The sequence below is a fragment of the Engystomops pustulosus genome, chromosome 3 (assembly GCF_040894005.1).
Source record: "Engystomops pustulosus chromosome 3, aEngPut4.maternal, whole genome shotgun sequence".
NCBI lineage: Eukaryota > Metazoa > Chordata > Amphibia > Anura > Leptodactylidae > Engystomops > Engystomops pustulosus.
In genome coordinates this window covers 106,590,982-106,614,705 of record NC_092413.1, presented here as the reverse complement: position 1 = coordinate 106,614,705, position 23,724 = coordinate 106,590,982, and the positions used below count along the sequence as shown (strand labels likewise).

Below are 23,724 nucleotides of genomic sequence, written 5' to 3'. Positions count from 1 at the left end.
AAGAGGAGGAGAATGTTGGCGAGACACAAGAGGGGACCATTGTTGAGTCCTTCACTGTTCAGCGTGTATGGGCAGAAGAAGAGGAGTTGGAGGAGTTGGAGGAGGAGGAAATGGACAGTCAGGCCAGTGAGGGGAGTGAATTCTTACGCGTTGGTACTCTGGCGCATATGGCAGATTTCATGCTAGGCTGCCTATCCCGTGACCCTCGCGTTCAAAGAATTTATTCCAGCACCGATTACTGGGTGTTCACTCTCCTGGACCCACGGTACAAGCAAAATCTTGCCACTCTCATCCCTGCAGAGGAAAGGAGTGTGAGAATGCATGAATACCAGCAGGCCCTGGTGCACAAGCTGAAACAGTATTTCCCTTCTGACAGCGCTAGCGGCAGAGTGCGTAGTTCTGCGGGACAAGTAGCGAGGGAGAGTAGGCGAGCAGGCAGCTTGTCCAGCACTGGCAAGGGTACGCTTTACAAGGCTTTTGCCAGCTTTATGTCACCCCAGCAAGACACTGTCACCTGTCCCCAGTCTCGGCAGAGTAGGGCTGATCTTTACAGAAAGATGGTGAGGGAGTACGTAGCTGACCATACCATCGTCCTAAATGATCACACAGCTCCCTACAACTACTGGGTTTCAAAGCTGGACATGTGGCACGAACTGGCGCTGTACGCCTTGGAGGTTCTTGCCTGCCCTGCCGCTAGCGTCTTGTCCGAGCGGGTTTTCAGTGCAGCTGGTGGCATCATCACCGATAAGCGTACACGCCTGTCGACTGACAGCGCTGACAGGCTGACGCTTATTAAAATGAATAAAGGCTGGATTTCTCAGAATTTCCAATCTCCACCAGGTGAAGGAAGCTCAACCTGAATAATTGATCCACTCCTCCTCCTCCTCCTCATTTTCCTCCTTCTCCTCCTCTTTGTACAGTAAAGCAGAGGAAAATGGCTATTTTTTGACAGGGCCCACTGGCTCTTGCTATACTTCATGCATTTAATTTTTCTGGAGGGCCACCTACCCGGTCCTCTGTTTGAAACAATTTTTGTGAGTGCCACATACAGGCACTCAATCTATTCCATTTTTCTGGAGGGCCACCTACCCGGTCCTCTGGTTTGAACAATTTTTGGGACTGCCACATACAGGCACTCAATCTATTCCATTTTACTGGAGGGCCACCTACCTGCTCCTCTGGTTTGAAGAATTTTTGGGACTGCCACATACAGGCACTCAATCTATTCCATTTTACTGGAGGGCCACCTACCTGCTCCTCTGGTTTGAAACATTTTTGGGACTGCCACATACAGGCACTCAATCTATCCCATTTTACTGGAGGGCCACCTACCTGCTCCTCTGGTTTGAACAATTTTTGGGACTGCCACATACAGGCACTCAATCTATTCCATTTTACTGGAGGGCCACCTACCTGCTCCTCTGGTTTGAAACATTTTTGGGACTGCCACATACAGGCACTCAATCTATCCCATTTTACTGGAGGGCCACCTACCTGCTCCTCTGGTTTGAACAATTTTTGGGACTGCCACATACAGGCACTCAATCTATTCCATTTTACTGGAGGGCCACCTACCTGCTCCTCTGGTTTGAAACATTTTTGGGACTGCCACATACAGGCACTCAATCTATCCCATTTTACTGGAGGGCCACCTACCTGCTCCTCTGGTTTGAAACATTTTTGGGACTGCCACATACAGGCACTCAATCTATCCCATTTTACTGGAGGGCCACCTACCTGCTCCTCTGGTTTGAAACATTTTTGGGACTGCCACATACAGGCACTCAATCTATTCCATTTTACTGCAGGGCCACCTACCTGCTCCTCTGGTTTGAACAATTTTTGGGACTGCCACATACAGGCACTCAATCTATTCCATTTTACTGGAGGGCCACCTACCTGCTCCTCTGGTTTGAACAATTTTTGGGACTGCCACATACAGGCACTCAATCTATCCCATTTTACTGGAGGGCCACCTACCTGCTCCTCTGGTTTGAAAAATGTTTGGGACTGCCACATACAGGCACTATCCAAATTAAATTGTCTCCATAGCAGCCTCCACACGTTGTCTCCATTCCTACCTCCAAAAGTCGTCCATATAGCTGCCTCCATACATCGTCCCTTTATCAAACGAGGTGTGTCAGGCAGAAATTTGGGTTGTTTTCATGGATTCCACATCAAAGTTGTTAACTTTGTCGCCACCCTGCTGTGTAATCCACAAAATATACTTGCAAACTTTTACCATTTAGGGATATTATTTCAGCGCTTCTTGCGCATCTGTTTACATTCCCCTCACCCGCCATATCCTAAACTTATAAGAACGCTACTACACTTGATCTTATACAAAAGTGCTGTTTGGGGAGTAGCCTAGAGACAGGGGCTTGGATTTGCGAAAGCTCGCCTGGCAGCGGAGCGCCAGCTCCATGCGCATCATGCGCTTCTTGCGCATCTGTTTACATTCCCCTCACCCGGCATATCCTAAACTTATAAGAACGCTACTACACTTGATCTTATACAAAAGGTTCTTAGAAGTGCTGTTTGGGGAGTAGCCTAGAGACAGGGGCTTGGATTGGCGAAAGCTCGCCTGGCAGCGGAGCGCCAGCTCCATGCCAAGATCCAACTAACATAGTTTTAACTGCAGCACCTTTAATCTACTACTAGTTCACTGCCTCCATACATGGTCCCCTTATCAAACGAGCTGTGTCAGGCAGAATTTTGGGTTGTTTTCATGGCTTCCATGTTAACTTTGTCGCCACCCTGCTGTGTAATCCACAAAATATACTGGCAAACTTTTATCATGTACCGATATTATTTGAGCACTTCTTGCTCACCTCCTTTGGTTCCTCTCTGCCACCCATTGGTTTGAAGCCTGAGTCCATTTAGGGTATGTCGCCATGACACTCTCTAGCCTGCTGCCGCTGCCTCTGCATGCCGTCCCCTATAGTGTCAGGGTCAATTATTGCATGTTTTAGATGCTATCTAGCTTCATTCTGTCACTCTGTCATGGCCATGCTGTTGCCCATAATTTTGGCATAATGGTGCGTTTAAGCAGCCTCAGAGGCATCCATGCATGCTGCCCCTGCTGTTTCCTGTCCATTTCCGTGGTGTTTCCATCCTTTTCTGAGGTTCCCAGGTGTTTGGCCAAGCTTCCCTGTGCAGAGCCTTGGTCCCCTTGAAAAATGCTCGAGTCTCCCATTGACTTCAATGGGGTTCGTTATTCGAGACGAGCACTCGAGCATCGGGAAAAGTTCGTCTCGAATAACGAGTACCCGAGCATTTTAGTGTTCGCTCATCTCTAATAATTATACTTTTTGTTTCCATGGCCCAAGTGCATAACTTTACATTTATCAACATTAAACCTCATCAACCATTTCTCTGCCCATCCCTCAAGCTTCCACAAATCCCTCTGTAATGCTAAACTATCGACCTCAGTATTTATTACTTTACACAGCTTAGTATCATCTGCAAATATTGAAACTTGACTGTGTAAACCCACTACAAGGTCATTAATAAAAATATTAAAAAGAAGTGGCCCCAATACTGACCCCTGTGGCACTCCACTGGTAACATCAACCCAATCGGAGAATGTGCCATTAATGACCACCCTCTGTTTTCTATCACTAAGCCAATTACTTACCCAGATACACAGATTTTCTCCTATTCCCAGCAGTCTCATTTTATATACCAACCTTTTATGTGGCACGGTGTCAAATGCCTTTGAAAAGTCCAGATATACAACATCCACAGCGTCCCCCAGATCCAGTCTTGAACTTACCTCCTCGTAGAAACCAATCAGATTAGTCTGACAGGACCGATCTCTCATAAACCCATGCTGACGCTGGGTTATAAGGTTGTGCACAGTGAGATACTCCAGGATAGCATCTCTAATAAACCCCTCAAATATTTTCCCCACCACAGCAGTTAGACTCACGGGTCTGTAGTTTCCAGGATCGCTATTTGATCCTTTTTTGTATATTGGCACCACATTTGCTATGCGCCATTCCTGTGGAACATAACCAGTCCTCAGTGAATCTTCAAATATTAAAAATAACGGTCTGTCTATCACCGTACATAATTCATGCAGAACCCGGGGGTGTATGCCATCTGGCCCAGGTGATTTATCTATCTTAGTGGTTGCGAGGCGGCGCCGTACCTCTTCCTGGGTTAAACTGTTGACATTATAAAAAGAATTTCCATTATTCCTCATTGTGTCTTCCACCAGGGGATTTTCCTGGGTAAAGACAGTTGAGAAGGCGACATTCAGTAGATTGGCCCTTTCCTCATCTCCTTCCACCATGACCCCCATGTTATTTCTAAGGGGACCCACACTCTCTGTTTTTAGTTTCTTATCATTTATATACTTGAAAAATAATTTGGGATTATTTTTGCTCTCCCTGGCAATATTTCTTTCAGTCTCTATTTTTGCGGCCTTTATCTGCTTTTTACATGATTTATTTTTCTCTCTATAATCCTGTAATGCCTCATCGCTACCTTCACGTTTTAGCACCTTAAACGCTTTATCTTTCTCGCTTATTGCTTTCCTTACAAGACTAGTTAGCCACGTAGGCTTTTTCTTGTTCCTTTTATGCTTTTTCCCATAAGGTATGTGTTTCTCACAGGACTTTTTCAGAATATATGAGAAAAAGTCCCATTTTTGGGGGGGGCTTTTGTCTTTGAGAGCATTATCCCAGTCTATGCCTTTAAGGTCTTCCCTTAGTTGATGAAAATTTGCCCTCCTGAAGTTTAGAGTGTTGGTTGCCCCTTCACTAACATGCTTAGTAAAGCGTAATACAAAATCAATGATATTATGATCACTATTCCCCAGGTTCCCCCCAACCTGTAGTTTTGATACCCTATCAGGTCTGTTGGTAAGGATAAGGTCCAGCAGTGCCCCCCCTCTTGTTGGCTCCAGGACTAGTTGCGACAGGTAATTGTCTTTTGTTGTTGACAAGAACCTGCTACCTTTGAAGGACCTGCAGGTTTCTAAGATAGTCAAAGGTCCAGTTAAATAGGGTGCTGTTTGTAGTGCTCTCATTTTTTCTTTCATTCATACTGATGCTATTGTATTGAATACAGTAAAGAAATTAAAGTAAATGATACTTACTAAGGATCTACTTTGATCTAGGTGTGAGTGTATTATGTGGAATGGGTCAAGACTTCCTCTTTTAGGTGTACTATAAGTACTTTTTCAAATGCCTTCATGGTATGTGAGGTTAAGGCAATATTGTATGATGTTTCAATTCAATTGTGAATTATCACCACCCTCTGCCACCGTTAGATATTGTTGTAAGGTGTTTATGATGTAATTTTCCCATGCATCTTGGCTTTTATTTTACTCCTCCTACCCTATGTGATGTCATCTCCTTTTTCTGCTGTATCTCTGGAGAAAAGATTTTGTTTTGACCTCTATTTGTCAACCCCAAAGGTAAGGAGAATAAACCACCTAAAGCTCTATCATTGTATTTTCTTCACTGGTTCACTATCTACTATTTGCTCGTACATAGATCCTGCTCACAATCTTCAGGGACTTCTCGAAACGTACATAAAAGTACACGTACATGGTGGCAGAATACATGGCATAAGCTGCTATTGAAGAGCTCCGACAGTACATGGCATAACTCACTAGTGTATGTCTTGAGTAGGCGGGGGCTGATACCATTGGGTCCACAAACTGCGTTAGCTTTTAGGGCCTGGACATGTCCAGTACCTCATCTTTGGAAATGTTGTCTTTGGAAATTTTTTACTTGTGCACTGTTTCCCAAGGTTATCTACAGTGGGTTGCAAAAGTATTTATACCCCTGGAACCTTCCTTCATTTTCAAACATGACAGCCACATACTTTAACCGGTTAAGGACCAGGCCCTTTCCTGTTTTTTCATTTCCATTTTTCACTCCCCACCTTCAAAAATCTATAACTTTCTTATTATTAAACATAAAGAGCTGTGTGATGGCTTGTTTTCTGTGTAACACATTGCACATCATACTGATGGTATTGACTATTCCATGATGTATACTGGGAAGCTGGAAAAAAAATTCCAAATGCAGTGGAAATGGTGAAAAAACGCATTCACACAGTTTTCTTGTGGGCTTGGATTTTACGGCTTTCACTGTGCGCCCCAAATGACGTCTACTTTATTCTTTGGGTCTGTACGATTACGGTGATACCAAATTTGTATAGGTTTTATAATGTTTTCATACATTTAGAAAAATTAAAACCTTCTCTTCTGGCACTAATAACTTTTTCATACTTTGTTGTACGGAGTTGTGGGTGTTTCAATGATATCATTTTTAGGACTGTATAAAATTTTGATCACTTTTTATATATTTTTTTATGTTTTTCAAAATGCACATTGTAATGAAAGGTTTAAAACGAGACAGCCTTGGGTCTTCGGAAGACATCACAACGTCATGCGATGGATTGCCGCTCCCCAATAACGTCACGGGGATCGACGATCCTCAGCAAGATGGAGGAATCCATGCTATCGCCGGCAAAGTCAGTATGTCTTACTGGCTATGAAGAGGGCTCAGCGTTCATGAACCAGTTAATGTAATTTATTGATATTTTATGTAATAGAGCACCACAAATTATCCAGTATTATTGAAGTGTCTGGACCTTGACTTGAGTATATATGAAGGGGGGGGGGGGGTTTGGGGGGAGTGTATCACTTTAAAATGTAACTTTTATTTGTTTTTATAATAAAATAACCAAGACTCGTGTACGTCTACATACACCATGAGGTTCCAGTGTGGCAATACAAACCACACTTAATCAATTTCACCGTGGCTATATACTGTAAGCCTGGGACAGTAATACAGGAGGAGGTCCCCTTAGTTTGATCAGTCCTCCTGTAATCCAATGTCACGTCCTCTTAATAATTTTTATAAGAGGACAAGAGGAGACAGTGGTATATCGCTTGCATCATCCAGCGGCAGGTGGCAATATTGTGCACACCACCTGAGAGCACAATGCTCCTATGTGTGAATCAAGACACAGCGGCGCACTGTGTCAGATTCCTTGCTGGTATGGATGCGCTGCGCTTGCTGTAGCTAGTCTCCGTGCGCTATGTATGTATTCTAACACTGTCCCTCAGTTAATTGTCCCTATTCTGTGAACATTGATAAGTGATGAGTGTCCCGGCAAGTGTTTCGCCGGGTCGCCCGACAAGTGTTTCGCCGGGTCGACACGTGTTTATTTTTATGCCACTTAGTTCTAGCATACAGACTAACTCATGTCAACCTTAAACAGTGTTGAATTCACATATGAAAATATGCCTTTAATATTCATTCACCGGCCACTTTATTAGGTACACCTGTCCAACTGTTTGTTAACACTTAATTTCTAATCAGCCAATCACATGGCAGCAACTCAGTGCATTTAGGCATGTAGACATGGTCAAGACAATCTCCTGCAGTTCAAACCGAGCATCAGTATGGGGAAGAAAGGTGATTTGAATGCCTTTGAACGTGGCATGGTTGTTGGTGCCAGAAGGGCTGGTCTGAGTATTTCAGAAACTGCTGATCTACTAGGATTTTCACGCACAACCATCTCTAGGGTTTACAGAGAATGGTCCAAAAAAGAAAAAACAACCAGTGAGCGGCAGGTCTGTGGGCGGAAATGCCTTGTTGATGCCAGAGGTCAGAGGAGAATGGGCAGACTGGTTCGAGCTGATAGAAAGGCAACAGTGACTCAAATCGCCACCCGTTACAACCAAGGTAGGCAGAAGAGCATCTCTGAACGCACAGTACGTCGAACTTTGAGGCAGATGGGCTACAGCAGCAGAAGACCACACCGGGTGCCACTCCTTTCAGCTAAGAACAGGAAACTGAGGCTACTGAGGCGAAATTGGACAGTAGAAGATTGGAAAAACGTTGCCTGGTCTAATGAGTCTCGATTTCTGCTGCGACATTCGGATGGTAGGGTCAGAATTTGGCGTCAACAACATGAATCCATCCTGCCTTGTATCAATGGTTCAGGCTGGTGGTGGTGGTGTCATGGTGTGGGGAATATTTTCTTGGCACTCTTTGGGCCCCTTGGTACCCATTGAGCATCGTTGCAACGCCACAGCCTACCTGAGTATTGTTGCTGACCATGTCCATCCCTTTATGACCACAATGTACCCAACATCTGGCTACTTTCAGCAGGATAATGCGCCATGTCATAAAGCTGGAATCATCTCAGACTGGTTTCTTGAACATGACAATGAGTTCACTGTACTCAAATGGCCTCCACAGTCACCAGATCTCAGAGATTCGCATCATGGATGTGCAGCCGACAAATCTGCGGCAACTGTGTGATGCCATCATGTCAATATGGACCAAAATCTCTGAGAAATGCTTCCAGCACCTTGTTGAATCTATGCCATGAAGAATTGAGGCAGTTCTGAAGGCAAAAGTGGGTCCAATCCGTTACTAGCATGGTGTGCCTAATAAAGTGGCCGGTGAGTGTAGATCAGTGTGGCTAACTAACAAGCTGGGATGTCATGCGGTGACTTGCTGAGCATAGCTGCACTAACAAACTGACAATTTAGAAAGGTCGGAAAGATACGTGTAATAAAAAAAACTAACTAAAGGGGAGCACTTATAGGAGTTACCATCTATAGGCAAATAAACTTTAAAATTGCCAATGCATTTTCCGTAATAAAAAGAATTTATTTAATTTAGGATCAACTTTTTCATGTCATGGGAAGTCCTGGTGCCGGCATGTTACGTAACCAACTGACCAACCAGTTCCAATGACTTTACACAAACTTTACCAGGATAAGAACTATATGGGTCACCTTATAAGGATGTTGTACTTACTCTAGTGAAGTATTGAAATAGTGTCCAACCACTTTAAGGACACTTTAAGAAATCTCATAAAAATTTGATCTAACAGAGCAAAAAGAGCGATGCCTAAGTTTGGTGACAGTATGTGAATATGCATGCATCGACATTTCGGGTGACCCAAAGGGGGAGGTCCCCCTGAAACGTCTGAAAGGATCAAATATATGTCCCTTTGTGTGAATGGGTGAATCTTGGGTGAAAATTGTGAAAGTGATAAAATGCTGTTTAGGGGCAGAAACTAAGATGTGGAAGGAAAGATCAGTTAGCTAATGGGGATGCTAAAGGCTTCCATGATGGCTCACAGCTGCTTCAAGGTCACATTTCACCTTTCGGTTGCAAATTATTTCCATTAATACTTATGAACTGACTTTTCAGACATACTTGTAACAACATCAATGTTTAATCCTCCGATCAGTGCTTTTATGGCTGAACAGTGTATGAGGAAGAAATTATCAAAAAAATAAAATAGGATAATGCATTTCAGCATTTTACATTATCATTTGAACTTGAGACTTTATGGAACATTACACATAATAAAACTTTATGATGCAGTTCAATGAATTGACACAAGATTTTTTTTTATGAATTAAGAATAGATGAAAAAAGATATGGTGATTTCATTTTTATTCAGCAGGCTATCAAAAGACACTATATACACTGTAAAAATGTATACTTCCACTAGGATTTTTTATTTTATTTGGGGTTAATCACATCAGAGGCAGATAAAACATTAGGGTCAAATGGTCCTTTATTGTGCTAACCCTCCCCAATATTTGTGTTTTAATGTGTTTTATTATTGTTTTGCTTGGCTTAAAATGGGTGAGTCTCATGATACTATCCATATCCACATAATAAGGGATATGTATCAGGTATCTGAAGCTGGAATCCGACTGCAGGGACCAGGTAAAATGAGAAATCCTCTTAAATGGCTCATTACTGTACATAGCAATCTTTGCTGATTTCCATCAGGTCTCAGAGATGGTGATCTTGTAGACCCATGCTAGTTGTAGACCCATGTTAGTAAGTGAAGTACAGAGCGAGTATGTCTCGGAAGTGTCAGTTTACTGGAGTTGGTCAATTGGATTTCCATTCAGCAAGATATGTATTTTTGGTTATAAACATTTGTTTTAGGGTGTGTATCTTTATACACATCTACATAATACTTACAAATCAACAGCGTGCAAGGAGCACAGCGAAGTTCAATCACAAAAGAGGGTGGATGCAAAGCTCCTGTTAATTTGACTAAAGGGTTCATTTCAGAACAAACAGTGCAAGGTAGAAGCTGCTGTTTTTTGCACTGTTTTTATAGAAATGTATTTATTATATATTATACATGTACTTAAACAGAAATTGATAAGTTGAGAGGTGGAAAGGCAGCTGAAGACCGATTTGGAATAAAAAATGGAGGTGGGAGATTTTCATGATTTGGGGGTTTTATACCAAGAGAACCTGTGACCAGGGACCTCATTTTCACTAAAGACAGGTTGCAGAAGCCCTTCACACCAGCAGTGCAAAAATGCCTCTCTGCCTTTTCCAAGCATTTGCATTACAATATAATTAAGTGTTGTAACTTACTCTTGCTCCCTGACAAAATTCTGGGGAAGTCACAGGGGCTGGACTTTGGTTTGGATGCATCTTAAAAAACATGTGACTTGTCTGTTACTCACTCCTCAGAGCTTGGCCCCCACATTTGTGCTCCTGTACAGCTCCACCTCCTGGGGGAGGGACATGCTGTACAGGAGCACAAACATGGAGACAGCCTGCAGCAGAAACAAGTCACATGTTGTTTTTTGAAATGCATGCAAACCAAAGTCCAGCCCCTGTGACTACCCCAGGATTTTGTCAGGATGCAAGAGTAAGTTACAACACTCAATTATATTGTAATGCAAATGCTTAGAAAAGGCAGAGAGGCATTTTTGCACTGCAGTTGTAATGGGCTTTTACAATCTGTCTTTAGTGAAAATGAGGTCCCTGGTCAGGTTCCCTTTAAGGCTCAGCCCCATTATTTGGATTTGGACTTGTGTCGCTTTATATGGTTATAACTTTTGAACACTGTTACTTATCAAAGCGATTCTGACATTGTTTTTCCCCACATGTCGTACTTCATTTTAGTGGTAAATTTTGGCTCATAAGTTTTTCGTTTATTTAAAAAAAGAAAAAATGATGAAATTTATGAAAAATGTGCTATTTTAGAAATTCGAAATCATTGCGTTTTCAGGCAGATAGATTTACCACCTAAATAAATTGCTGAATAACATTTCCCATTTGTCTACTTTACATTTTCATAATTTTTAAAATGTCTGGATAATTTATTTTGATGTCACGCAGCTTACAGATCAAATGTCGCTTTCCCGGATTTTCAGAATTGACTATTTTGGGGATAAATATAGTTTTGACTGAAATTTTACATATTTGGCATCAAACCGCCCCCCCCCCCCATCATTTTTAAGTCTGCACCCTTCAAACTATCAGAAACATCTTTTAGGAAGATTGTTAAACCCTTGAGATCTTCATAGTAATTGAATCAAAATGGAGGTGAAATTTAGAATGGTCAAATTTACACATTTCCAAAAGTTAAAAAGAGAAAACCCACCAGACAATTTGTTCTTCAATTTCTCCCAAGCACAGAGACCCCCCACTTCCCCCGCAGAAGGGAAGGAGTGCCCTGCAGCTTCCAGGATTTTAGTTTCTCCATTGGCTCCTTTTGTAGGCTATAAAATTTTAGCTTTTTCATTATTGGGGCCATGTGATGGCATTTTTTTTGCAGGATCAGATGCTTTTTCCAGTGTTACCATTTTGGGGTTGGTATCCCCTCTTGTTGAAAATTTAGGAACTTTTTTTTGAGGACAGGAGTAGAAAAGCATCAATTCTGTACTGGATTTTTTCCTTTTTTTTTTTGGTGTTCACTGTATAGCCTAATATTCATGTTATCTTTATTCTATGAGTACGATTACGGGGATGACATACATGAATAGTTTTTCTTACGTTTTACTAAATTTGTCAAATAAAACCCTAATATTGGAAAAATCGATAATTTTTGCATTGCCGTTTTCCAAGTGGCATAACATTTTTACTTTTTTGGCTACGGAGCTGGTTGATAGCTTGATTTTTGCGGGACATGTTGTACTTTGCACCAGTATCATTCTGGAGTACATATGTTTTTTTGATCACTTTTTAGAGCATTTTTTGTGGAATTGAAAAATCATAATTTTTGCAAGGGTTCATAACAGTGTTTTCTAATGGCGTTCATCGTGCGGATTCAATAATTATTTACTGTTATTCTACGGGTTGTTACGGACGCGCTGATACTATATATGTGGGGTTTTTCGTGTTATATGTCTCTTTATATGTTATGGGGCTTATGGGCATTTTTATTGATTTCTTACTTTATTTTTTATTGAATAACCTTTTTTTTCACTTTTTTACAGTTTCCACCATGGGACATGAACAAGCAATCATCTGATTGCTTGTTCATGATAATACTCTGCAATACTATTGCAGGGTTTAGCAGTGTCAGCGTATGCACATGCATAGGCTGACACTGGGCATTTAAGATGACGTCACTGACGACATCTTACAGGCAGTTCTTACAGTCAACTCTGGGGTCACGATCATGGGGGAAAGACCCCCAGAGGCAAGTTAAATGCCCCGGTCGCAATGACCGCAGCATTTAACGGGTTAAACACCCGTGATCGGAGCCCACTCCAACCACTGGTGTTACACTGGGGTGTCGGCTATTAGTTATAGCCGGCACCCCGTGTTTTCTGATGCCGATTCGGCTCAGATCTTGATCTGAACCAGCATTGGCTTTGCGTCCGATATATTGAATGCTGAGCGCTAAGTCACTGCACTCAGCGGCCGATATATCGGACGCAGAGTGGGAAAGGGTTAAAGGCAAACCTTTTATGGTCCAACATAAACGGAATACTTTGTGAAACAATAAGGAAGCATGAGTTGGTTCATATTGAGGTAGTATTTGATTGCTGATAGTATTTGATTGCTGATTGCCTTAGTTGTGTGGAATAAACAGTAAGGGTGCATTCACATGTGGCTTTTACATTGTGTTTTGAAATGCAATGTAACTGCTGTGGGGAGGAGATTTGCCTAATTGCATATCATTAACATTCTGTTAACATCAAAATACAATGTTAATGTTATGTTAACATAATGGGGATCATTATCTTTTGTCATGACATTTGTGCATCTTTTTTTTTTTGAACGCTTCAGGGTTTTGGACTTTCACTGGTGGGTGATATATCAGGCAGGTGTGTCTGCTAGTTATTTGTTATTTAAAAGTCGCAAAACTTTTACCTATACCTGCTTGGGACTGGAGCTTTGCCATTTTATCGAGATTTTAACTTTAGATATAACTTTTTATATGGCCACATGTAGATTTTACATATTTATGAGGCGCAACACTGAAAAATTCTTAGTTAAATGCTGCAAAATTGCTCACACATCATCTGTAAGAAAAGAAATGTTCAAGGAAACCAAATTTGAGTTATTAAGGGTGTAATGCAGTTTAATGAATTACATGGAGTTCTTAAGAATGATAACAGATGTAGCCTGCTGGTGGATTTACAGATCTGTTACTACTTGGTTTATTTCTTTACAATAGTGTTTTGTAAAACAAACTATTATAATGGAGCAATGCAATATGCATTTGAGCTGTATTTACTTCCTGGAGGAATCTCTTCACAGTTTTATCAGAGCTTTTATGATATGTATGTATCAGAGCACTGACATCTCCATCTTATCACTAACAAATGTGTTCCACCAGTCTGTCTGCAATGTTTCATTTCATCATTGTTAAAATGGAAGCTCCTTCTGGTTTATGTATTATGCTCTTGGTCATTTAATCAGAATTAAACCTAACTCGACTAAAACTTGAATCTATAAAAAATATTAACTCTGTACTCACCTTTCTGGCTCCTCTTCTTTCTTCCGGTGCTACATCTCCGGCTCCCTACACGCTCCTGGTGCAAACTCGAGCAAGCGGCTGATGCCATATTATGTGCCAAGTGTGGGCATCGGCAGCACGCAGAGAACCGGAGCTGGAGCACAGGAAGTAGGAAGGGGATCTGCATCAAAAAGGTGAGTACATAATTTATTTATTTTATAGGCTGTAAATACTGCTGACTATATACTGGGGACAGGGGCTGCTGGCTATATACTGGGTACATGGGCAGGCTGGCTATATATATTTATCCACATTGAACCCCATTTGCCAAGTGGATGACAAAACACTCAGAGGACATTAAGACTGGATTTGAAACCCATTCTTTGTCTAAACACTTTAAAACAGTTAATAATAATTATTATTCTCAGTTTAAACTTTGTGCATTACAGTCGATTGAAAGATCGAGATTAAAATCAAGATGTATCTTTGAATTTGAGACTCTGATACCAAAAGGCTTAAATGCAGAGTTAGAGGTTTTTAGTTTTCTTTGAATTGATGGGGTATACCATGATGCAGCCTACAATAGTCAGGCTGTATACCAGCACTTGTGGCTGCCTTGATCCGTGACAGGTCTTCCAATTAACCAAACATCTTATAAAGATATCTTGAAAACCAATGAGGCAGTACTAGCTTCAAAACGCAAAAAAAGGGTTACAAACAACTATACATAGTGGATCTACAAGTTATCAACCATCCAATACCCAATTTGATCACTTGTTGGAATAAATATTAAAGTATTCATCTTTTCAGGCAAACACACATCAAACACTGAAGATGTTCGGAAACACATATGCTATTTAATGTGTGGAACATATATTCTATAGTAAGTTGGATCTCTCAACCTATTACGATCCAGGATCCAACATCTATCTAACATGCAGCGTGCATGGTCTCCCGACATATGAACTTACCAAAGCAGAGGAACCTAGAAAGAAATAAGATCCGGACACAGAGTTGGAGACAATTTCGGAGTGAATGCCGAATCCATGTGTGCTGGACACAAAGACCGGCCTGACCCACACAGTCTCTAGTCTATTTGCAAATTCACAGAACCGTGAGCTTTTCTTTTTTACTATATGACTTTATTCGGCCACCTCTCTGATACCATAACAATAGCACCAGCAGAATGTATTGCTGTCTATATAAGACTATACAACAGAGATATCGCAGTGATTGAACTAGACTTTGGTGTGCAGTGGCGGATTACGTGTCCCATGGGCCCTGGGCTGTTCACACGACTTGGCCCCCCCCCCCCAACATCCAAACCAACTTGTGTCCGGATGTTAGGATTTAAGTACTACTCTATATCCTTAATCTTGTACAGTTTATACAAATAATTTAATGATGAACTACAATTGTGCTGTTATAACCCATCTATTTAGGAAAGCCAAACACACTCCCTAACTGCATGAAACCCTCCACCGCGGCTGCCGTCCAGACCAGATCTCCCAGACAGTGTAGGAGATGTGGATGCTGCTCCTTGCTGGCCAGGCCTCTGTGCTCTGCAGGTGAACTCCCCCTCATACTCTAAATATTCGCGTTTAAAGCAAACTCCTAATCCCCCCGCCCCAAAAAAAAAAAAACTGGGAAAAGTTATTGACTGGAGTACAAGCCCCTGAGTGGGAAATGCAGTCGCTACTAATTAATAAAATGTCCTTCAGCAGAGCCTGCCTTTACTGAAATGTCCACTGGCAGGGTCCCCCTCTACTGAAATTTCGACAGCAGATGCCTCCCTTTAACAAAATGTCCACAGCAGAACCCCCTTTACTGAAATGTCCACAGTACATGCCCCCTTAACTGAAATGCCCACAGCACATGCCCCCTTTAATGAAATGTCCACCCCAGATACTCCCTTTAATGAATTGCCTACCGCAGATGACACCATTTAATGAAATGTCCACCTCAGTTGCCCCCTATTAATGAAATTTCCACCCCAGATGCCCCGTTTAATGAATTGTCCACCGCAGATGCCCTCTATTAATGAAATGCCCACTCCAGATTCCGCTTCTTAATGAAATGTCTAGCCCAGATGCTCCCTCTTAATGAAATGTCTACCCCAGGTGCCCCCTCTTAATGAAATGTCTACCGAAGATGCTCACTCTTAATGAAATATCCACCCCAGATGCCCCCCTCTTTACATAAACTCCCCACTCCTACCCCCCCCCCCCCATCATTACTGTAATGTCCACAGCAGGGCCTTCTTCAAAGAAAAATTTTTAAAAAAGCTATTCTCACCTTTCGGCTTCTTCTTCCTGGCCCCGTGGCTCTGTCATCCTGCCCGGGGGCATCACAATGATGTGGTGGTGACACCGCCTCGCCATAGTGATGCAACCGGGCCAGAAGACAGAGACAACGGAGCAGCGGGCCGGGGAGAAGAAGCCGGAAGGTGAGTATAGATTTTTTTTAAGACTGATAGTGGATCTTCATATGGGTGGACGTGGCTCCATCCCAAGCCAAAGGCCCTGGACGCCCACCCCTTGAAGATCTGCCATTGTTGGTGTGCCTCCAGCATATAAAAATGCTGCATTTTTCTTAAAATGTTGTACATGCTATAAGGTTGTTTGATTAACCCTCTATTAACCAGAAGTATGGCCCTACTTTCTGGTGTGGAAAGTACATAAAGTTGTATAAAGTTTTTTTGGACAATACTGGAACACAACACAATATTTAAATACAACAGGATGTTAAATTCTAACTGCATATTTATCTATGTACTATTACATTTATGCACCCTACTGTTATAGTATTAATAGCAAATTATAGCATATTATAGAATAAATAGTTTAAAACACAGTATAAAGAAAATCATATAGCACATATGCATGAAAAATCCTAAATATTTCATTTATCTACTTACCAGAAAGAGAGTAATGCCCTTCTTGGCTCTCACTTTCTCGGATAAGAAAAGCCCCAGCAACATTGCCTTGCCGCAGCAGTAGCTTTTCTGCATCTGACCGTTTGATATCACGGAAAAACCACCTACAAAAAGTAATTTATATTTAGTAAAAAAGGCACAAACATCAAAAACCTATTCTTCTACCCCCACCCCAAATTTCATACAATAGCCACAATCAACAGCGACTAATGGCCCCTGAGCTAAGTGAGAGCATGGCAGAGAACACTCAATGGGGGAAGTTGTATCAGTTCAGTAACATCAGTTTTCTGTCTTCAAAATGTCTCACATTTGTCGCGTCTGCCATTTTGCACCATAATTAAGAATTTATGAAAAGTCAATGGGGCTTAAATACTAATGGTCCGTGGCCGCACTGAGGTCGTATTTTCTGACATTTTCGGGGATTACATGGCTCTGACAGGTATTTAGCAGGGCATTGTGTCGCACGCAATCGCATTTTGGCATAGCTGCACCGGCGGCTTTCATGCTACAGAATTCGGACAATCCAACTGATTCGGACTAAGCGCAGGATTTAACATTCAAATTGTGTCGCAATCCAATGCACTTACATACACCACGTGAACTCCGTCGGACCTGAGTGGGGAAGCGACACATGCAGGATATCGGGCTGACGATCTTAGTGAATCACGGCAGAGTGCATTATTGTCAGACAATTGTCAGATGGTCAACTCCTTTGGACGGGTAAGTAAATGTGCCCCAATTCAACAATATTTTGTTACAATTTGCTGGTGATGAACTAATACTAGTGCAAAGTACAACTAGCAAGTCTTATACCACACCAGATTTATAATCTATGATCAAACACCATGATAAAACTGTGCCCTGGCTTACCTTTAGACCTTTTTTACATAGATCTCCCAGTTGTAGGATGTTTTACTGAAAAAAAAATCCAGGTTCAAGGTATAAATGAGTCTACAGGTACCATAATTGACAGAGCCCATAGGACAGAAACAATCAAAGGCAAGGGCTAGGTAGTATGCTATTACTGAAAGGATTTCTTAGGAATTTGCAAATGGATCCCCAGAATGCATACTATTGAGGGTCCTGAGCTATCCCTGTCAGAACTTATATCCACTACTGCATGATTCAAGAACAATTATATACTGTACAACATGCACACTATAATTGTTCTATACAGGTTATATACATATATACAGTTGTATTAACACAAATTTATTTGTGTTACATTAAAATGTTTTTTTTAATACAAAGTTATACATACTGTAAATAATGCTACAAAAAACTACAAATGATTCTCTAAGCCAGTGCACTAATTTCTGATTCCAGAAAGATTCTGGGATATCAATTATATTTTAAAGGGATGGTTCTAGGAAGTCCTCCAGGAAACAGCTATGGTACACAGAAAGCTAATTTCCCTAAATATGAACTATTTGTTTTAGAAATATGTAGTGAATATATAGATGTTTCATATCATGTACCCTTGACAATATTAACCCCTTATCACCGACACTAGTTTTAAACTCAATGACCAGACACAATTTTTCGAATCGAACATGTGTCACGTTAATTGGTTATAACTTCGGAACGCTTTAACATATCCAGTTGATTTTGAGATTGTTTTCTCGTGAGACATTGTACTTCATGTTAGTTGGAAAATTGAAGTGATAAGTTTTACGTTTCATTCTGTAAAAAAATAAAAATTCTTCATTTTCAAAGTTTGAAATGTTCTGCTTTCCAGACAGGAAGTAAAACTATCCAAAAAGCTTGATAATTAACATTTCAGGAATGTCTGCTTTATGTTGATATGATATTTTATGTGTCCTGTCATTTTTCTAGGATGTTATGAGGCTTAGAACTTTAGGTGCAATTTTTCTCATTTTCATGAAAATCGCCAAAACTCACATTTTGAGGGACAACTCAGCATTCAAGTGACTTTGAAAGGCCTAAATAATAGTAAAACCCCATAAATTACCCCACTACAGAAACTTCACCCTCAACATATGTAAAACAACTTCTATTCATTCTATTAACTCTTTAAGTGTTTCTCATGGGTTAAAAACAATATGGACCTGCGATTTAGAAACTTTTGAATTTTTTGAAAAATACATTCATTTAGGCCAAAACTGACGGTTTCATAATGAATAAAATGAAGAAATGCTCTGCAATGATTGATGCCCAATATCTCCCGAGTTTACTGATACCCCATATGTGGTGGTAAACTGCTGTATGTAGAATGAAAGCAGCGCTATTCACAGCAGATTTGTATTATCACATTGTACAGGCTATGAATTGAAATTTTTTTGTTAATGTGCACGTATGAGGACTTATTATTTGCGTGGTGAGATAGAATTATTCATTTTGGGTGTCTATAGCTTAATTATGAGATTTTATTAACTATTTCACGGGGGACACAAACAAAATCATAAAGATTTATTTGGGATTTTTAGCACTTTCCGTAATAGTACGTCACATGTTGGGTCCGGTGCATGGAGAGGGATTGCAGGCCGGCACCGATCGCGGGTGTTCCCGCAAATCGTGACATCATCGGGGAGCGGCGAACTGTCGCCATGGTAGCTTCGGGTCTCACGAAGACCCAAAGCTACTTCAGGTTAACCCATTCATTACCATGTGATATCAGCACATTGTAATGTATGAGTAGTAAAATACACGTATACTGCCATACTGTAGTATGGCAGTATATGATAGAATTGTACAGACATCCTAGGGTTAAAGTACCCTAGAGAGTCTGAAAAATAGTAAAAATAAAAATAAAAAAAAGTAAAAAAATAAATTACAATAAAAAAAAACTAAAAATTCAAATCACCCCCCTTTCCCTAGAACTGATATAAATATAAATAAACAGTAAAAATCATAAACACATTAGGTATCTCCGCGTCGAAAATGCCCGATCTACCAAAATATGATAACGGTTTCTCACTGCGTTTAACCCCGTAACGGAAAATCGCGCCCAAAGTCGAAAATGGTACTTTTTTGCCATTTTAAAAAAAATTAAAAATTCTATAAAAAGTGATCAAAAGGTCGTACAGTCCTAAAAATGATAACATTGTAAATGTCATCAAAATCTGCAAAAAACGACACCCCCACAGCTCCATACACCAAAGTATGAAAAAGTTATTAGCGCCAGAAGATGGCAAAATCCCCCCCAAAAATTTTGTACAGGAGGTTTTAATTTTTTTCAATGTATGAAAACATTATAAAACCTATACAAATTTGGTATCCCCATAATCGTATCGACCCAAAGAATAAAGTAGACATGTCATTCGGGGCGCACAGTGAAATCCGTAAAATCCAAGCCCACAAGAATACGGCACAAGTGCGTTTTTTACCAATTTCACTGCATTTGGAATTTTTTTTCCGCTTCCCAGTACATGGCATGGAATATTAAGTACCACCATTTTGAAGTGTAATTTGTTATGCAGAAAACAAGCCATCACACAGCTCTGGATGGATAAGCAAAAAAGAAAAGCGATGCAATTATAGGGCAACAATTAAGTTTTATTATGACAAATTTGGAAAATGCACACACAAAGAGATACAAAATCAGATAAAAACATTTAAAATGGTGCTACCAAGAACACAACTGTCCCCCAAAAAGGGGCAGGGAGTGAAGTCCCAGACCCAGGGGTAAACCACAGCGGACGAACACCCTCCCTAAGTGTACCCCCAATCCAGCATAGATGAAACAGCAATAACCTAGACAAAACTAGTGTAAACAATATACAACCTCAATGAAAAAAGTGCAAATGCAGTAAAGAAACCTGAGTAGGTATGAGGCAGAGCAGACGGGGGAAGGAGGGTGGGTCGGCTGTGGGAATAGGAACCCCACGCGTTACGTCACATCCTCGTGACTTCCTCAGGGGTAATGACACAGCTCTGTACATGGAAAAATAAAAAAGTTACAGATTTTTGAATGTGGGGAGTGAAAACGCAAAAACAAAAAAGGGCTGCAGCGGGAAGGGGTTAATGACCGCTCTATCAGCTTTTTACGGGTTAATTTTATTTGTGTGGTCATTTGTGGACTATTGAACCATCTATAATGTTGGTGGCATAATGATATTAAACCAGGTGTATACATGAATGAACATGCTAATTTTTACAAGATTAATAAGGATTAATCTTATACATGCCAACTAGGAAGCAATGCATTACGTAGTGTAGTCAGTAGATAATTCATTATAGTTTGAGAAGACAAAGCCCATTATTTCAGTGACAGAAATATTGATCTTCGCTGTATTATAGTAAAAGAATGCAGAACTCATATTTGTTTGTACTACATACCAAAATGAGACTCATTTCTTGAAGTAGACAAGCAGGTTTTAAGGAAGCATTCATGCTTCTAGTAAAACAATGCTGTGTCTGTGTATAACAGGTAAAGCTTTGTGTGTCATTTCCCTTTAAATTGTATGCTCTTTATACAGCTGATCTCTTTGATCATAAAGTGAGCTACATAAAACAACTCATATTCTGCTTAATCTTCATGTAAATGTATTTCAGCAGATTCATTCTTATAAATTAAGGCAGTTATTACCATACTATACCTGACTTATAAATCCAGAAAGCTGTATAAGAGATAACTTGTGTTTTGCAGAGCCCTATATTAGAATCCACATAAACTTCTTACAAAAAGCTACATATGCTACTGGTTACGACTAAGGATGGTGTCCCTTCTGAAACGCGTCAACTATTTTCTGACATTGTGCATACTATCATGGTTTTTTTAATTGATTATGGAATAAAACTCTAATGTTTTCAATAAATTTGCTAGAGAATACTTTTTCCTTTTTCCTGATGAAAAAAGATAACTATATATAACTTTATATATAAACTGCTTAAAAAAACACTAAAATACCATATCCTAGATCTAAATGAATTCAATATTCCGTTATAGTTCTTTGTTCATTACATAGTGAATTAGGAACAATAATGCATACAAATGATCAATGAAAATCAAAATGATTTGAAATTATACTCAAAGTGTAAAATCAAATTTCAGGCTGGTCCAACTTCAGTGGAAATACCTCAAGGCAAGGAATTGAGGCTGATGTCTGTGTAGCTGTCACGGGTGCCCCTGCAACCCATATCCCGGGTCGCAGGCGAACCCGTATACCTCAGTGTGCCCCGGCCTCTAACTTACCTGTCCCTGCTCCAGCGGCGGGACACCTAATGTCTGTGCTCCGACGCGCACTCCCGTGTCCTAGGGCGCACCCATGTCAGCTATGTAAAATTTAAAGGGCCAATATGCTGCTATTTGGCGCTGGCCTGCTGCCTGCTCTGATAAATTCCAGCCCCTTCCTATGTCCCCTGACGGATCTTTGTGCTTCCACGCCTGAGAGAAAGCTGTATTCCAAGCCCTCTGAGATTACCCTTATTTCCCATTGTGACCTTGATTCCGTTCCTGACTACAATTTTGTGCTGCCTGTCCCGACCTACCACTACGTCCCCGACTCTGATCCTGTGCTGCCTGTCTCGACCTCCTGCCTGGCCCTGACCACGAGTTTGCCTGATGATTCTGTACTATGCCTTGGCTGCCACTGTGGACAAAGTCACGCCTTTGGAACAACCTGGTGGTACCACATCGCAACAAGTCCAACCTGCTTTGCCGTGGGCTCTGGTGAAAACCGGGTACCACTGGAGAAAACCGGTCCCAGGTGTCGGCTTACGTCATCTTCTGCGGTGGTACAGAGGATGCACTACCACCGATCCTTACAATGACCTCCATGTTCTAGTATGACCTCCCTACAATGCTTTGGCATGCTTCTGATGAAGTTCTCTGATATTCTTCTGAGAGATCTCTACCCAGACCTGGATAAAAGCATCAGTTAACTCATGGAGATTCTGTGGTGCAACGTAGCATCAGTGGATGTTACGGGACATGATGTTCAGAATGTGCTCGATTGGATTCAGGTCTGGGGAAAAAGCAGGCCAATTCATAGCACCAATACCTTCATCACTCATAACTGCTGACACAATACAGCCTCATGAGGCCTTGCATTGTCATGTATCAGAAGGAACCCAACGCCCATGTACCTGTATATGTTCTCACAATGGTTCTGAAGATCTAATTCCGGTACCTAATGAAAGTCAAGGTAATTCTCGTTAACACATGGAGGGCTGTGCAGCCTGGAAAAACTGCACTACCTGAGCAACATGTATGTGTTTTGGACACCACCTAGTGCTACCTCTAAGGGTGAGAGCAATGGCAAAAGTTATAGCCAAGAAATACGACAACAGAGAAATGGTCTGTGATTCCCACTTTCAAAACTACTTCTTTGTAGGGCTTCTCTTGCTAATTGCCTGTTCTATTAGCTGGAGACATGAATTCACAGTCAGTATTGATTTATGATTGGACAGGTTGATTTCACTGAAGTTTTGCAATTGGGGGAAATTCACTTTGGGCATGTTGGTGAGCGGGACGGACGGGAAGGAAAAACCAGCAAAAAAACTCTGCCAGATCAGGCCTGGTTTTAGGTCCAAACTTGTCGAGTTTGTGGCCATATATAATAATCGGCCAGAGCCTCTTAGTAAATATGGGTGACAGAGAGCCAGTAGGAAGAATTTTAAGACTGGTGTTTAAAATGCCCTTGAGATCTCAGGACCGAAGCCCGGATGTAGCAGGCGTTCAACTACCAGCCTACCCCTACTCCATAATAAGCAGAGACTTCACAAAAGTGTCCATCTGCGCCAACATAGGCTAACAGACTATGCCTGCTTACCACATTTCTACAGACATGCAAACATTACTGCAGACAAATCCAGGGATTTTGCCATGCACCCTTCATCTTCTTGTATGACAGATAGCGGTTCTCCCAAACAACACCTCTCACTTTCTCACAACACATACACACACAATCATTAACATACCCATGATAGAAATGACAGATTGCTACAAAACTTGCCATGCAGTTATACATCAACCATATTTGTACATTACTACTAGTAAAATTCGATAGGACATAGGTTTTGGAACTATTGGGCATGAAAGTGTTATACTCTCTGCCTTATGAAATGGGCTCTCACAAGCAACTTTTGGGTAGTTTACCTTTTGG

At 41.1% G+C, this 23,724-nt stretch overlaps 1 protein-coding gene across 1 annotated transcript in view; it reads right to left on the bottom strand.

The window, feature by feature from the left end:
• Positions 1-23,724, bottom strand: part of FRK (fyn related Src family tyrosine kinase) — an 81,417-nt gene that overhangs the window by 40,010 nt on the left and 17,683 nt on the right. Inside the window, exon 2 of the mRNA XM_072141743.1 lies at positions 16,640-16,761. Within this exon, the coding sequence (XP_071997844.1) occupies positions 16,640-16,761 (122 nt within the window). The remainder of the gene's footprint in view (positions 1-16,639; positions 16,762-23,724) is intronic.